Consider the following 15208-nt stretch of genomic DNA (forward strand, 5'->3'; position numbering starts at 1 on the left):
AAACCCTAATTTGCTTTTGCAATTTTAGAGATTTTCAGTTCTAAACTGCTCTGCTTTTGTCTTATTAGGCACTATCAAAATGATATTTCAATTTATAAAGATTTCTCTTTAATCTAATCTTATCTGATTCTACAACCACCAAAATACTGAGAGAGAATTAAGAGTAATTTTTCCCATTTCTGAGTATCAGGAAAGATGATGTTCATTACATTCAGGCATCACTGCATAAGCCAAATAAAACCAGAAAGGCTCAAAAGGAAAGGCTTGTATGTATTCACACACCCTCCAGCAAGCTTCAATAAATGGAAAAGTAGCTTTATGTTACTAAGATAGTTTCACCACAAAGCAAGAAGATAAAAAGCATCTTTTGAGTAATTATTTTTTTTCCACTAGTAACAACTTTGCAGTTTGGGTATTTTTCCAAAAAAATATTTTTATAAACAAACAAAAGTCACTCCTCATCAGGAAGGCAAGAAATATGCTACTTTGGGATTTCTTCCCCACAAGCTGCATAAACATTTACCACCAGTAACCAAGTACAGCCTCCATCTGCAAAAGAGCAAAGTGTCCTTTACTAACTTCCTCCAAAATTATTCTCCTTATCTGGGGAAATTTTGACAGGACATGCACTGCCACGGAGGAACTTCAAATCCCAAATGGATACTGTGCACCTCTCCTAAAGGCAACCAAAAGCAGTAAGTATCAAAAAAAGAATTTCAAACTCCGTTTATCAAGCCACATAAATAATTAAATTTGCACCAAGCAACATTAAAAATGGTACAAATGAGCTCAAACTTATCAAGTAATCAAAGCTATGCTACCTGTGCAAATTGTTTTATTCTATGCATTTTTGCACATCTGCAGTAATTTCTGACAAAGCTTCCACATTATCTTCTAAACCACTCATAACTATTGTGATTTAAGCTAAGCTAGAAGTACAACCCCAGAAACACAGAACCCACCAAAACAATTTCTGAAAAGTGATTTGTCACACCTGATTTTCTTTCCTCTTTTTTCCTATGGTGGCTCTGCTACTTGAGCAGGTTTGTATCTATTAAATACATCAAACTGAAGCACATATTCACATCATCCATTTTTAAGTCAGAATATGGGGCCTTCCAAATTGTCGTGCCAAAAAATGTCACCCAAACTTTATTTCCCTTAAGCACACTGAAGGACACACAAAAGCAATGTAAATTTGCTTAAAGCAGAAACTCAATTGTATTTTAGACCTGCATGATCTGTCCCTTCCCTTAGCAGTACCAGCAGAAGGCAGAGATTTCTCATTTTACCTGCAAAGTTATTTATGTCAAAAGCATGAATGAAACAGAAAATACAAGTACTTGTTCCTTTATAGCTTTATACAGATCCATGACACCTGGCAGTGTGTACAACAGCACTGACCATCCCAAAATGTCACAAGGAGCAACACACATTCTGCCTCCATCACAAATTTTTTCCAAGACCCAGGTTAAGCACATACAGTGCCTCCTAAATGCTGTACTTGGTATTTAAGTAGTGAACATTGATTTAACATTTTTGTGTAAGCAGTAACTGGAACTTTACGTATAACTTACAAGTCTTTACAGACCTCCTCCAAATCTTAGAAACTTTGAATTACAAGTTTTAAAAGCATTTAGTAAATTTTGTGAAAGTGGGAGAACATTTAAGAACAGCACACACTCTTCTTCCACTGCCCAAAGTCCAAAGTAAGGGAAAACCAGCTCTCCTGTGGTTTGACAAGAGATTGAGTAAGAACAGTGTTAAATCCCAAACACTTCTCCAAATATCTGGGGAAAGGGACTTACAGAGAGACTTGCAAAGTTAGGCACTGATCATTAGCAATGCATAGTACAACACAGCCTCCCACTCACAGCCACAGCTAAGAAAAATAAAAAGTCAAGTGGCAGCAAGGTAATCTGAGCCTGGGAACCAGTATGTACTATACAATAAAATAACACCCACCACAGATAGCCTCTCTCTGCAGGTTCTTGCATCCCCTTTGGTCACAGCTATCTGAGTACTCAGCCTCTTCCCTCCCTCTTCCACTGATCAGCATCTCTCCAAACCGACTGAGGACAAGATGTGTTACCATCACTAGCAGACACAAAGGATCTCAGGAGTGGAAAGAAAAAATTTCCTCTACAAAGCTGATTTGAAAATCACAACTAAAAACAAATAAATGTACCACAGATTGTGTAGCCTTTACCCTGATCTGCATGGATAGCCTCCACACTTACTGTTTGAGCATGACATGCAGACATAATGTCAGCTCTTTCAGCCTTGCCAGAAAACTGTGCAAAAATAACTGCATATGAATGTTTATTCCTGTGTGGAGGATGCAGATTGGAGAGGAATCATAATACAGTTTTGACATAATTAAGTTACATGGCATCTGTAATCTGCTGGAACACACAAGTATCCATTTTACTTCACTTTAAATTACCATCTTGACAAAACCCACACGTCACAACCCACATAGCTAAGCTAGCCTGCAGCCCCAGGTTTGGTTTTTTTTTAAAGTCCCTTTTTACAGCTGAACATTCAAGCCTCTTTCAGAACCACAGCACCTGAGGCCTGCCCCACAGACAGTTCTGTTTCTGTGCCACTTTTCAGCTTTGCTTATAAAAGCAAATATCCAGACACACAGTGGGAAGGCTCAGCAGGAGAAATCTGCCACTGCAAAGCAGATCTCTCCACACAGAAATGGCTGCTTATTCGATCTGTCTCACAATCCCTGCTTGAAAACGAGCAGTTTTCTCAACAGGGATGCTCTGGGGTCCATTACACTCTAGTGTCTGAAAAACAGTCCCATCCAGTCATCCAAGGGTGGTTTTCACTCATGCTGTGAAGTCATGTGTAAGGTAGAGGGAATAGAAAATTAAAAGGCAAATCAAACAAATCCCTTTACAAAAAATCCTTTAAAAAACCATCTGTGGAGAGATTTGCTCTGTGTTGCCCTAAGACAAGGTACATGCATTTTTTTGATTTGGTTTAAAAGCAGACAGTAAAAGAGAACCTTGCTAAAATTCTGGTAGGATCCTGTAACACAATACCAATATGGGAAGGAACAAAAATGTGTCTGTTAACATTCAAACCAGTGTATTTAAGCAGCTTCCCATTCATGCTACAGCAAATACCAAGTTATTATAGCAACTTACTTTTTGTTGCTATTTTCCAACTGGTGTTTTTGAAACCTTTTCTTTACAAAAATTAAGATTTACTCTTGTTTCTAGATATTTGCACATCATCTGCCATTCATGCTAAAATGCCCAATCCGGGTATTTGTCCTCTTACAAACTGCTTTAATAGATCAAATGCAGTAAGTATTTTCAGATAAGCATTTAGAGTCCTTCAAAATCTTTAGCAGACAAGATAGATGTTGTATAAAAAATAAACTAACAAACAGCTAAAATACTTAAAATTTAGCTTAAATTTTAATTGGTTCAGTATTTAGAATGAATCTGTATCAAAAGAAAGATGAGGAGAGTTGTTTATAGCTAAAGGTGTAGAGGAATGTGATTCTTTTAACTATAGCACATGTGACTGTAGAGAAGGGTGCCATCTGAAAATACCAACAGGAAGGAAAAAACCAAACAAAAAATAAACAAACAAACAAAAACATTACCACCAAAACCAAGCTGCCTCCTACAGTCACTGTCACTGCTTGAGTGATCATGCCCATTTTGGAAGTAGATACACAGGAAGACACTTGGAGAAGTGAAGTAAGGCAGATGCATGTACACATCAGATTCTGTGGTTTTGTGCCAGTGTAAATGAGGGAAGTAGTGCAGTGTCAGCATGCAGGGCAACAACTTCTATTTACAGTGACCTGCACTGCTCCAAAATAAACTACCTACACCTCTGGAAATAATAATGCTGTGTTATGCCTCTTATTCATCTTCAGCAAAGGCCAAAAGCAATTCTCCTGGCCACAGAAATTTTATAATCTCCCCACAACTGGCATCACACTGCAAACCTCTCACATTGCTTTGTGCCTCAACATTTCAGACCTTTAACTCAAATGTCGCCTTCTCAGGGAGTCAAATGCAAAACTTACTGCTTAACATGAATCAGATACTTTTGTATGTTTTCATTTGCTCTCTTATGATCATATACCAGAAGATTCAGGTGATAGAAATCTGAAAAGAAAAAAACCCCTATTTTTTAACAACAGAGGATTTAATACAAAGGTATTTAGAAGTACTTGAAATTACTTTCTGATTTTATTAGTGTCCTAACAGTTAAGTGTTTTGCCAATAGGTGGCACCAGCATTAGTTTAAAAGTGTAAAGAACCCTGTCTTACTGAGGAACAAGCCTTCCTCTGCCCCACCTAACTGGGCATCAACATGGAATGCATACTTTGGTATCACCAAATAAAATAGCAGAAAGGTCAGGTAAATGTATCCCCTATGAGAAGTCATTAGTCTGAAATCTAGTCCTCAGGCTACTCATCCTTTAATAATAGACACCTAATATTTTTAGAAAAACTAAATATTTTCATTAAGTTTTAGAGACTTAATTATGTTTCCTTAACCAACAGTAAAGGTCCACAATCCTGCTCAGGAATACTTATTGCTAGTCATGTGGTTGTACAACACTTCTTTTGCTAAAAGAAGTATAAATAGAAGTATAAATAGAACTCACTACTGCAGAGTTTTGGCCATTTCTACACTAACTGCTCCTCAGGTTTTTTGTTATACCTTCTTCTATTGAAAACACTGCCTCAGGAAGCTCCCATATTTAAAACTGATGGAGACTGAGACTGCTCTCATGTGGGACACCAGCTGAGTACTGCATCCAGTTCTGGAGACCTCAGCACAAGAAAGAGCTGTGGAGCAGGTCCAGAGGAGGGCCATGAAGATGACTAGAGCAATGGAACACCTCTCCCAAGAAGAAAGTTTGATTGTTCAGCCTGGAGACAAGAACATTCTGGGAACACCCAACCCTTCAGTACTTAAAAGAGGCCTGTAAGAAGGATGGGGACACACTTTTCATTTTTAGCAGGGCCTGTTGCAATAGGACAAAGATGCAATGGTTTTAAACCAAAAGAGGGACAACTTGGATTATATTAAAGGAGTATCTTTTACAATGAGAATGACAAAACACTGGAACACTGGTTGCCCAGAGAGGTGGTACATGCCCCATCCCTGGGAACATTTAAGGTCAGGTAGGGGACTCTGAGCAGCCTAGCTAAAGGTGTATCTGCTCATTGCACAGGGGTTGGAGCACATGATTTTCAAAGGTCCCTTCCAACCCAAGCCACTCTAGATTCTATATCCACATACATACTATCTACACTTGCTCTACTCTTACACTTTGAGTGGACATCAGGCTCAACAGAATGCTGGCCAGCCAGAGGTCAGATGCTCTTAGTTGAACACCCAGGCACTAAAGAAGCAGTTATATTTTCAGGACCCAACTTTGCCACAGGAAAAAGGAAATAGCGATCAGTAAGACCTCTCACCAGGTTGGGGTTAAAGCTAAGAGATGCCCTTGGCACAAAAGGCAAGAGCTCATTTAGCAGCAAAGAAGGCACTGTCATGTACATCCAACTAACATGCTCACACAACACTGCAGGTATGCACCCCATGCTGGGGGAAAAGATTAAAAAGAGAAAGACAGAATGAGATTGTGCAGACACACTTTCATTTCGCATAAAGCTTACATTTAGTTATTCACCATTAAATCCAGGGGTTGCATTACACTGTAGCATCCAGAAAAGGAAACATCAAAAAGTAATGCTAAGTAACATGGTAGTCTGTTCTACAAGATTTCAACAATCTTTATGTTAGCAGTGAGTTGTGCTGGGTTTTTTGTTGGCTTTCATTTGTTTTAAGAAGAGTACCACAGTTTTTCCTCTAACCATTTCTTTTTAAAATTCAGGAATATATGAGATTCATCACATTAGGTGAAATGCCTCCACCTCCTTTAGGAAAAATAAAGCACAAAACAGTCTTCAGAACAAGATTTTACCCCTCTACAGTTTTGATAGCGCTCTTGAGAGTTTATACATAAAGCCTGAAAATTTTTGGTAGATGAAAACCTGAGTGGAATATCTGAAACTAAAAATCTGCCCTAAATTTGTGTGAACTACAAAAAGATTGTATTTGCATGCCTCTGTTGGCATACTGTTTCACCTGTGTCAAGAAAAAAAAAACATCACCTGCTTCAGACAATGTGCATAACCACTGGCTATTTAACAAACAAAAGGGTTAGCCCCAGTAGTCCCAATGGCTAACAGAGACAGTAGTGGTAATCAATCCTTAAAATCATATAGAAGATTACCAGAGGAATAAACCAAAAATAAAAGTCCACATCATAATACAAAACTTCAATGCACCAGCTAGTGAAATTTCTGTTAGTTTTGTTGGGTTTTTTAATACAGGTAGAAATCAAGAGCCCATAAAAATGCAGAATCAACTTTACCACATACCACCAGCTCTATAATATTTTTGTCTGTTCTGCACTACCAGACAACCGTAGCTTAAAAAAACAGATCTGTTCAGGATTTAGAGCAGTAGATATTTAAACAGATAAACTGAAGTGAGATAGAGGATAATTAATTAATAAATATCTAATTGTAGGAACCTAAACTGTATAAAAAATACTGCCCAAATAAATTGTTTTCTCACAAAGACCACTGGTAGCACAAGTGGAAAAACAGGCTTTGCAAGATTTAATTTTTCATAATTTTTTCAGAGTTAAATTCTCTGTTCTCATTTTATTACTTTATGAAAAAGACTTGCCATTCAACTTCCTTTCATCTGAAAAATATTAATATCTATTTCTATAATGTACACTTGAATAAAAACCAATGCCTACCTTCCTTTAATCTTGGTTTGATACAAGCAAGATATCCTACTGGAATGCACATTTAACTCTATTTTAGAGTGAAAAAAAAAAGGCATTATTGGTGTTGACAACCTTATGCTTTCCAAATCTTAAGTGTGGACCTCAGGCTCTTTAGATTGACAAAAATTCCCCCATCCCAGAAGCATGTTCATTTTCTGTTCCTGCATTTTTCATTACACTTTAATTACTTGTTCAAGTCCTCCTTTCTAGTTGAAGGAACTAGAAAATTATTTCTTTTTTTTTTTAACATAGAGAGAGAGATTACATGAGAACCTAAAATCTTTTACATTTATTTATAAAGAAATTAATTTTATCTGTTGCGTTTTTGTTGTGCATTGATACAACTAAAGTATACCTGATTAAGCAACTACTTGATCCTAATTTTGCCATTAAGAGCACCTCCTGAAGATACCTCAGTTTTTACATATTTTGAGAACCATAAAAAGCACAATATGCAATAAATGTAAGTATAATTGTAATATGCACTGTTTTTAAAAAGGCAGCCATTGCCAATTCATTGCAGAAAGATTTAAGATCACTCCTTATTGCAACTCAAAAACATAATACATTGAAGAGTCAAAATAAAGTCTGACTGACAAATTATGCTGTATCGTTCCTTCTACTCAGTTTTAGAAAGAGAACAGACAGATTTTGAAGAACTGATTTTATGAAAAGGAGTGGAAATATGATTCTCAGCATATGAATTTGTAATGTCAGAAATCCCAGTTGCAGCAAGTTGTGAAAATAAATGTATTATAGATATGACCTTTTCCATGATCTTCACGAGCTTAGATGAAGATAGGTGGGGAGATAATCATACCATGTGAGCTGCTGGAAGACTCAGACAAATGAAACAGAACCAAAAAACTAAAGGCATAGAAATCCAAAAATCTGTCTAAAAAACCCCCACACACTGATTGCATATGTATGGTAGGAGTTCAAACAGCTTTTCAAAATGAAAACAACAGATGTGACTAAAAAATGAAATCTTACCTTTCTGTCTCTTCACTTGGGGAATGTTGCTGATTGTGGTTGCCTGAACTATTTCCACTACAATTTGATACCTAATTTTAAAAACAGTAGGGAATCAGGGTGAAGAGAGGGAGGAGAAGAAAAAAAACATGGTATTAATTTTCTACAATGTCAGCATACTTAAGAATTAATAAAAATCAAAGTACTTCTACTTCCTCCTCACCTGGAAACAGATTAATCCTGCAGCATACCTGCAACCTAAGGAGCAGTGTGCACATGGAGTAAGGAAAGCATTAACTTGAAACAAAAAGGAAACATTCAACTAACAATAACACTGCCCTCTTCTCTTAACTGATGGCATTGCACAGACAGGTAATATTCAGTAAACACAATAGAAAGTCACACTCTAAACATTAAATACAAGTTTTCTGTAGGAAACCAGGATGGTACTTCAGTTTAAAAGAAAAGAGCTGTCTGTAAGGTTCTTCCAGCTAATCCACTTAATACATATATGGAGCATATATAAATTTGTAGAAACCACAAATTACACTAAAATATATATAAAACATCAAAGTACTATACTCCAGGAATAATGGAAACATGTTTATCACCTAAAAGTAGACTACACAATAGCAGACAGTTAATGCAGCTAGAAAACTGGATTTCAAGTAAAACTCATTATGTAATAACTGACAAATATTATGCACTCAGCAAAGAAAATGACTCTCAGTTAAATCTTTCATAAATGCAAAAGTTCTGGTCTATCAATGCAGTCACTTTGGTAGCTATTAATACTGGTAAAAAAGCAAGTATTACAGTAAATTTGGTATCTATCAAGTTAACCCTTAAATGAAAGCTGAAGCCTCCCAGAAAAGCTGCTATTTCTGGGACTACTTGTTCTCCATTTAAGAAAGAACATGTGATCCTTAAAACACATTTCCCTTCTTTCATGCAAACTTTTTTCACCAACATCACTCAATTCAGCCCATTTATCTTGCCTCCTATAACTCTTTTAGGATTTTGATTGTCTCTGGTTCTTTGTACCCATTTTTATACAGACACCATACACTCACAACTACATTTCCAGATTTCTTTTTTCTGCAGCAAATTCTTCAATTATTAAATTGAAACCAAACAGCCTGTTTGAAAACCTGTAATTTTTGTAACCCTATTTCATTTTGCTATTACTGTATTTTGACTGTTTCCACCCCCCACCACAGTTCTTGCCAGTCCATCAGAGGAAGAACAGCCCCATAGTAAGGGTAGTGGTGTGGTGTGGTGTGTGTAGGAAGTCCCACAGTTAATTCCCCATTCAGGCAAAGACTTTCCAAATTATTCAGGGCAGCTCACTTAGACTTGATACCATTGATACTATTTTGCCTGTTTCTCCCAATCACTGGGCTCTCACTGCAATTACTCAGTGGGATGCCATACAGCACTGCACCACAGAAACACCCCCTTGCCACACTGCCAGACCGTGACCCTTTTCTCCCTGTAGCTCTATTCCAAATATTCCATCTGCTAGATATTCTGTGGTGCTGATGAGTAAAAAACTAAGGACATTTTAAATGCCATGTATTAATTTAACTTTGAAGAAGTGACTGTACTTGATAAACTGGACCCTTCATGGCTTCATATCCACATTACTTCCTCCCTGTTCTCAGTTATATTCCCTATTCATTTTAGGCAAAATATTATATAGAGCCAGTATTATAGTCTTTCTTACCATGAATTGTGTTGTGACCTTTTGCTGCTGTAATAATAAATATCAGAATAAATACAATGCTGATCCTGAGAGCAGAATAAAAACTATCCACCAGCTTATTTCCTTATCACTATTTGTTCTCAACTATGTTTTTAACTCAGCATGACTTATCTCTAGTCTTCTTCTGACAAAGTAAATGTTTCACATCTGATATGAAAGAATTAATCTTTTCTTCCTTATTTGTAGCAGAATTGCAATTAATCCATGCTAACTTCAGACTGAAGGGAAATGAAGGTGAAACTTCACTCTAACTTTTTCTTCTTGGAAGACAGAGACAACACGCTTTGTGAAAACTTGGTAATACAGGAATAAAAGTCTGCCTCCCTTCATGATAAGCATCAAAGAAATGAAACATTAGAAAGCTTAAGTTTGAAGGACACTTGTGTATAACCACACAATGGACCCCTCTGTGAAAACTTTGCTGTTTTTTCTCACCCCATTGCAACAAATTCAACTTTGCAGATGGTAAAGGTATGATAGGAAAACAAACAAAAATAAACCCCCGAAACAGCTCCCCAGAAATCAGCAAATTTCTTTTTATTGAAACACCAGCTCCCTGATTTCACTACAAAAATTAAAAGGTATTTTCACAAAAAAATAGGTATGTCCCAAGAGATTAAGTGACTAAATGTTAGAGGTTTACTATACATACAAATAAACTATGAGTCCTAAAGTTCTCCAAAATTAATACTAAGTAGTTACTGCATCACTTAAATACATTCCAAAAATAAAAGCCATAAAACCAATGCAGAAAATCAATACAATATTTCTTCTCAAGGTAGTGCTTCTAAGCTAGAAGAGAAACAAGATTTAGAAAATCTTAGCACCATTATTTATCTTTTCAGGAAGAGCTATTAGCAGAGCAGAGAGCTTTACACTTGCTCACATAGCCTCCCTCTCTTTCCTGACTTCCACTGAACCAGCCAGAAGTTTTCCCTACATTCCCCACCATGAATAGCTGGCTATAATCACATGAAAGCCCAGCAAAACTCTGTTAATGGAATAAGTCTGGAAGATGCCTTATCAGCCCTCCTGTACTGCCACGTGCACACATCAAGGAGCAGCAGGAGTCTGTGCCTTCTTACTGTGCTCAGTCAAAAGTCTGAGGAAATGTTTATCAGTGCTTCATGGCCTCTTGAACTTAGCAAGGTATTTTATCTTTATTTTATTAAATAGATAACAATCAACTTGCAAAGATAAGCGTGACAGGAATGTTTAATACAAGATCATGAGTTCCCAGCAACTGTAGAGCCTTCAGTTAAATTTCCCTCAAAGCTAAGCATAGACCAAAAATTGCTACTGCTTGTATGTGTTCTTTACCAAGATATTGTATAGCAACATTACGAGTGACAGGAGGAGGCTTAGAGCTCATGAATGCCATGCACTAGCTTAGAACACTGAAAAATTATTTCCAAATAAAACCAAGAAAAGGAATTCTTGGTGAGCATAATTACCCAGAATAGCATCTAACTGGGAAACTCTGTTTAAGTAAAACATGTCAGTAATTTATTTGTTGTGAGAGAACTGGAAGCATTTTCCCCACTCCCATCACTCCAACAGACTCTTACTGTGCTTCTCAGGAATAAGTGCACAACAGCTTATTTGTTTCCTTCTATTTAACTCTTTCTTTATAGATTTCCCCTGTGGTTTACTGCTGTGAATTACAGTTAAGTACCACCCATTTGGGGTTTTTTTCAATCTATATAGGGACTACTGTTTGGTTTTGTTAATGCAAATCTGCAAGCTTTAAATGGCTAATCATTAAAGCTTTGCCAAGTAGACTACACAAATTTGAGATGACTACCGGTTGGTCCATCTCTCTTTGGGTGCTCCCACAGTGCTGGAGCACAAAGAGAATGGGAATGCCTTCTTCCACAGGAAATGCTCTTTAACCACAATCCCAGAGACTGGCTTTGTACAAACAGGGGAAGGAAGAACACCGCCTCCAAAATCAAATACTATTTCTCCTCAAAAAAGAAGATACATTTTCTCAGACATTTTCCATTAAAATACTGATCTGCTCAAACTGGTCAACATTTTGTAGCATGTAGAGGAACACATTTCAAGATGATGGCAGCTGGACTTCACAGACTAGAAAGGAAAAACGTAGGTGTAGCCAAAACCACATTATTTCATAAAGCAGACCTGCTCTCTGGTATTAAAGAGTGCAATTTAAAATGACCTATCAGCTAAAAAGAGAACACACTGAGCATTAATGTGCTTGAACAACAACAACAACAACATAAGAGTTGGGTTTCTTTCGAAACAAACAGATCCATTAGTGTGATTATGCTAATAAATATGTCAATTAGGTTTTAGGCAGAGTCTAATAGAGACTAATTTCTGCTCTCAGGAAAAGCACATTGTCCCAGAGTAAAGAGCAAATTTTACAGCAGATGAACAATAAGTAGCCAAGCAACAGAATAATTTCACCATCACCTAAATGTATTTTCCTATTCCAGAAATGCAAGTGGTTTCAGAATCAAAGAGAACAGGACAAAGTATGATTTTATTTATGAAGCCTGCATACTCCATCCCAGTAAGCCATCTCTTGGTCTGATCACGCCAAGCCTAACAGTAGTTCAGGGTCACAAGAGATGACACAGAATTCACCAAATACAATCAATATGCATGTGTATTTCAGATGTTGTTGCAGCCATTTCAGAAGAGAAAAACCTGGCCTGCAGCAGCAACAGAGGGGAGTTGGGAAGAGGAAAAACCACCAGTTCTGGTGGTGGTAAGAGCTTAGGACAAACACTCCAGAAATGGTTTCAGGGGTCCTCCAAATCTTTGCTCTGCTCAACAAAACCAACTCAAGGACATCTAGGGAGGTTCTACAACAGCAGTATCTCTGTTCCCCTCTTGCCAGTCAATTGTTCCTTATCCTTTCACAAAAAACAGAGGAGAAACAGCTGTAAAGACAAGGCAAGCATGCACAACTGGTTTTTGGGCAAGCAGGCTTGAGATGCAGGCAATATCTCATATTCAAAAGAATGAAGGAGAAAGAGATGAGACAGGGAGTTGAATTAGCATGAAAGTGAGCAGGTGCTATTTGCATTAGAAAACAGGAACATCAAACAAACTCATGATAGGTAGGAGTTGATGTTTTTTCTGTTTTTAACAAACTCTGCACACGGTTAAGAAGGATGCAATTGGGAAACATCTCCCTGCAATAGTCCAGGAAAACTTCTCATCCGGTGGTAAAATGTGCTGGAACTCAAACCCCTTCTTTCCATGCCACAAAATCACAGCAAGCTGTTCTGAATGCTCAGTGTTCCTAAGGTCACTACACATCTCAAACATCAGGCCACCATGGCCAGTCATAATTCATAAACACAATCAGGAGAAAACCATCCACACTAATGGAAATTCAACCTATTTCATCTAACTCCACAGAGGCAAGCTGCAAAGAAGAATTCAGTATGCCTTTCATACATTTCAAGCATTTATCCCTTTCAAGAGTACAATCAACTCCAGTATACTACTAAGCAGAATTTTTATGCATTTTCTGCCACTGAACTAAAATGCTGATTACATTAGAGATCTAACAAATGTTGTAGCTTATCATCCTTACTATCCCTGCTTCACCAACAAAAAGAAATCTAAAATTAAATTTAAAAAGAAAAATCACAATTCATTCAAATGCTAGTAACAGGCTGGAAAAGAAGCATGTTTAGTTTTCAATGAGCTACAGTGAAACATTAAATACCTCAGTTGTTTCAGGAACTCAACATCAGAGCTGCTGTTAATGAGCTTGATGAACTCCTCATAAGAAGGAGCATATGTGTAGTCTTTCTTCTGATGCTCATTCATCTGTTCTCTGTACTCCAGCTGGCTGAGTAGCATTCGGTTAATATAATCTGGATCACTCAGCAGTTCCACCACTGGTTTCAGTACTGGAAAGGAAAAACATTTCAAAACAAAATCCTTATGTTGAAGAATAACTGCTGTCTTGCAAATGAAAACTGCAGATAAAAGGCAAAAATAAACATCCAAGTTCATAAACATCAAAAAATCCAAGACCAGTCTTCTGGACTACACAGTACATTTGAGATTGCACATAACTTCTTGATAAAACTGGTTATTCTGTTACAAAAATTGATGTACTTTGACAAAGCTGAGCTCTATTTGGAAAATTCCAAGTGTTTTCATTCCTTATGCTGTGTGCTCTGAAGTCTATGACATTATAGCCAGTATAAATGAAAGTAAACTGAATTGTACAATATACTCAGGACTCCATAATTTCTGGATTTGACAGTGACAAAAAATGCATACAGTATTTATAAAGTGTAGCTGATAAAAGCAAAATAGAAATCCCTCAATTTAAAAAAAAAACACAATGGATAAATCAAAATGTAAAATAATGAATTAAATAGTTATAGGATCCACAGATTTAAGGATGTGTTTATTCATCTGAATTAAATATAAAAGGCCAGAATTATTAATATAATCACTATAAATAAATAGTGAAAAGCTGCAAAAGTATTCATTTATGAAAAAATAGAGAATGAGAAAGGACAATTTGTGTTTTATCCTGAAATGTGATAAACAGCCTGGCATCAAATAATGAGTTAATGCTTGATTTTGTGAATAGAGTGTCTTACTGGCTATCACAGAAATTAAATTTCAGAATGTAAAAGCAGAGCATCAAGACTTATACATTATGAACTTTGTAACTGCTAGTATTGTACATGTACAAATGGTTAATCATCTCTTATCTTTGATCTACCTTTTGTTGCAAGGATTTCTGCAAGGACAATGCGCAAGCTGACAGACTGGACATCCTTTGAGGGTAGCAGACAATACACCAGAACTTGAGAACATTTTTGCAGAAATCTTACTTCTTCATCAGTGCTCTTCAAGTATGAGTGCAGCAAAAAAGGTCTCGGTGGATCTTCCTGCCTAGAGGGGGAAAAAATAAAAAAAAGAAAACTTACATACCACTTGTATCAGAAGTCATCTATGATCATCAGTCACTAACTGATAAAAAGCTGCAGCATGAGCACTGGGTGGGTGCTGTGCTGAACACACAGAGCAACATGCTGCTGGATGAGTAAACCCATGATGCACACTGTGCTGTTTGCAGACTCCTAACAAACAAGTTTTTGGATGACAGTTCTGAAAGAAACAAGGAGAAAAATCTCCCTCACCTTGATTCTGTGCCCAGTACTATCCAGTTTATCTCCTTGCAGGTGCCAATGGTTTTCTGGACTTTTCAGAACATGTTTGACTGAACTCCTTAGTGCAGGTCACAGCTGTACCTTTTCTATATACAAAAACAGATGCAGAAGCAGACACAAGGTACCCTAGCAGCTCTTTTAGGACACATGCCTGATGTGCTCCAATCCATTTTAACAAGGTGACCAAGCCAGTGGTTCCAGACAGACAGACACAGTGTCACCTGAGAGGCACCAGAGTAATTTACAAAGGCAGCCAAGACTGGTCATCAGTAGAAGGCTCTAAGGTGCTACAAAGGCTTGTATCTGTCATGTCTCATACCAGTACCTCCTCCTATTTTCCATAACAACTGCCTTCTTCCCAGAGCTGGAGGCTGCCACCCTGGTTAGGTTGCTGTCCTAGTCAACTGACTTACTCACAGAGCCACTCTAATCCAT

General features: G+C 37.3%; 1 protein-coding gene across 1 annotated transcript in view; it reads right to left on the minus strand.

The window, feature by feature from the left end:
* The window catches only part of SNX25 (sorting nexin 25), a 79885-nt gene that overhangs the window by 32733 nt on the left and 31944 nt on the right, over positions 1–15208 (minus strand). Inside the window, exons 4-6 of the mRNA XM_079306755.1 lie at positions 14323–14495; positions 13303–13489; positions 7850–7920 (exon numbers count right to left, since the gene is read on the minus strand). Coding sequence (XP_079162881.1) covers positions 7850–7920; positions 13303–13489; positions 14323–14495 — 431 coding nt within the window. The remainder of the gene's footprint in view (positions 1–7849; positions 7921–13302; positions 13490–14322; positions 14496–15208) is intronic.

The sequence above is a fragment of the Erithacus rubecula genome (genome assembly GCF_903797595.1).
Source record: "Erithacus rubecula genome assembly, chromosome: 5".
Lineage (NCBI taxonomy): Eukaryota > Metazoa > Chordata > Aves > Passeriformes > Muscicapidae > Erithacus > Erithacus rubecula.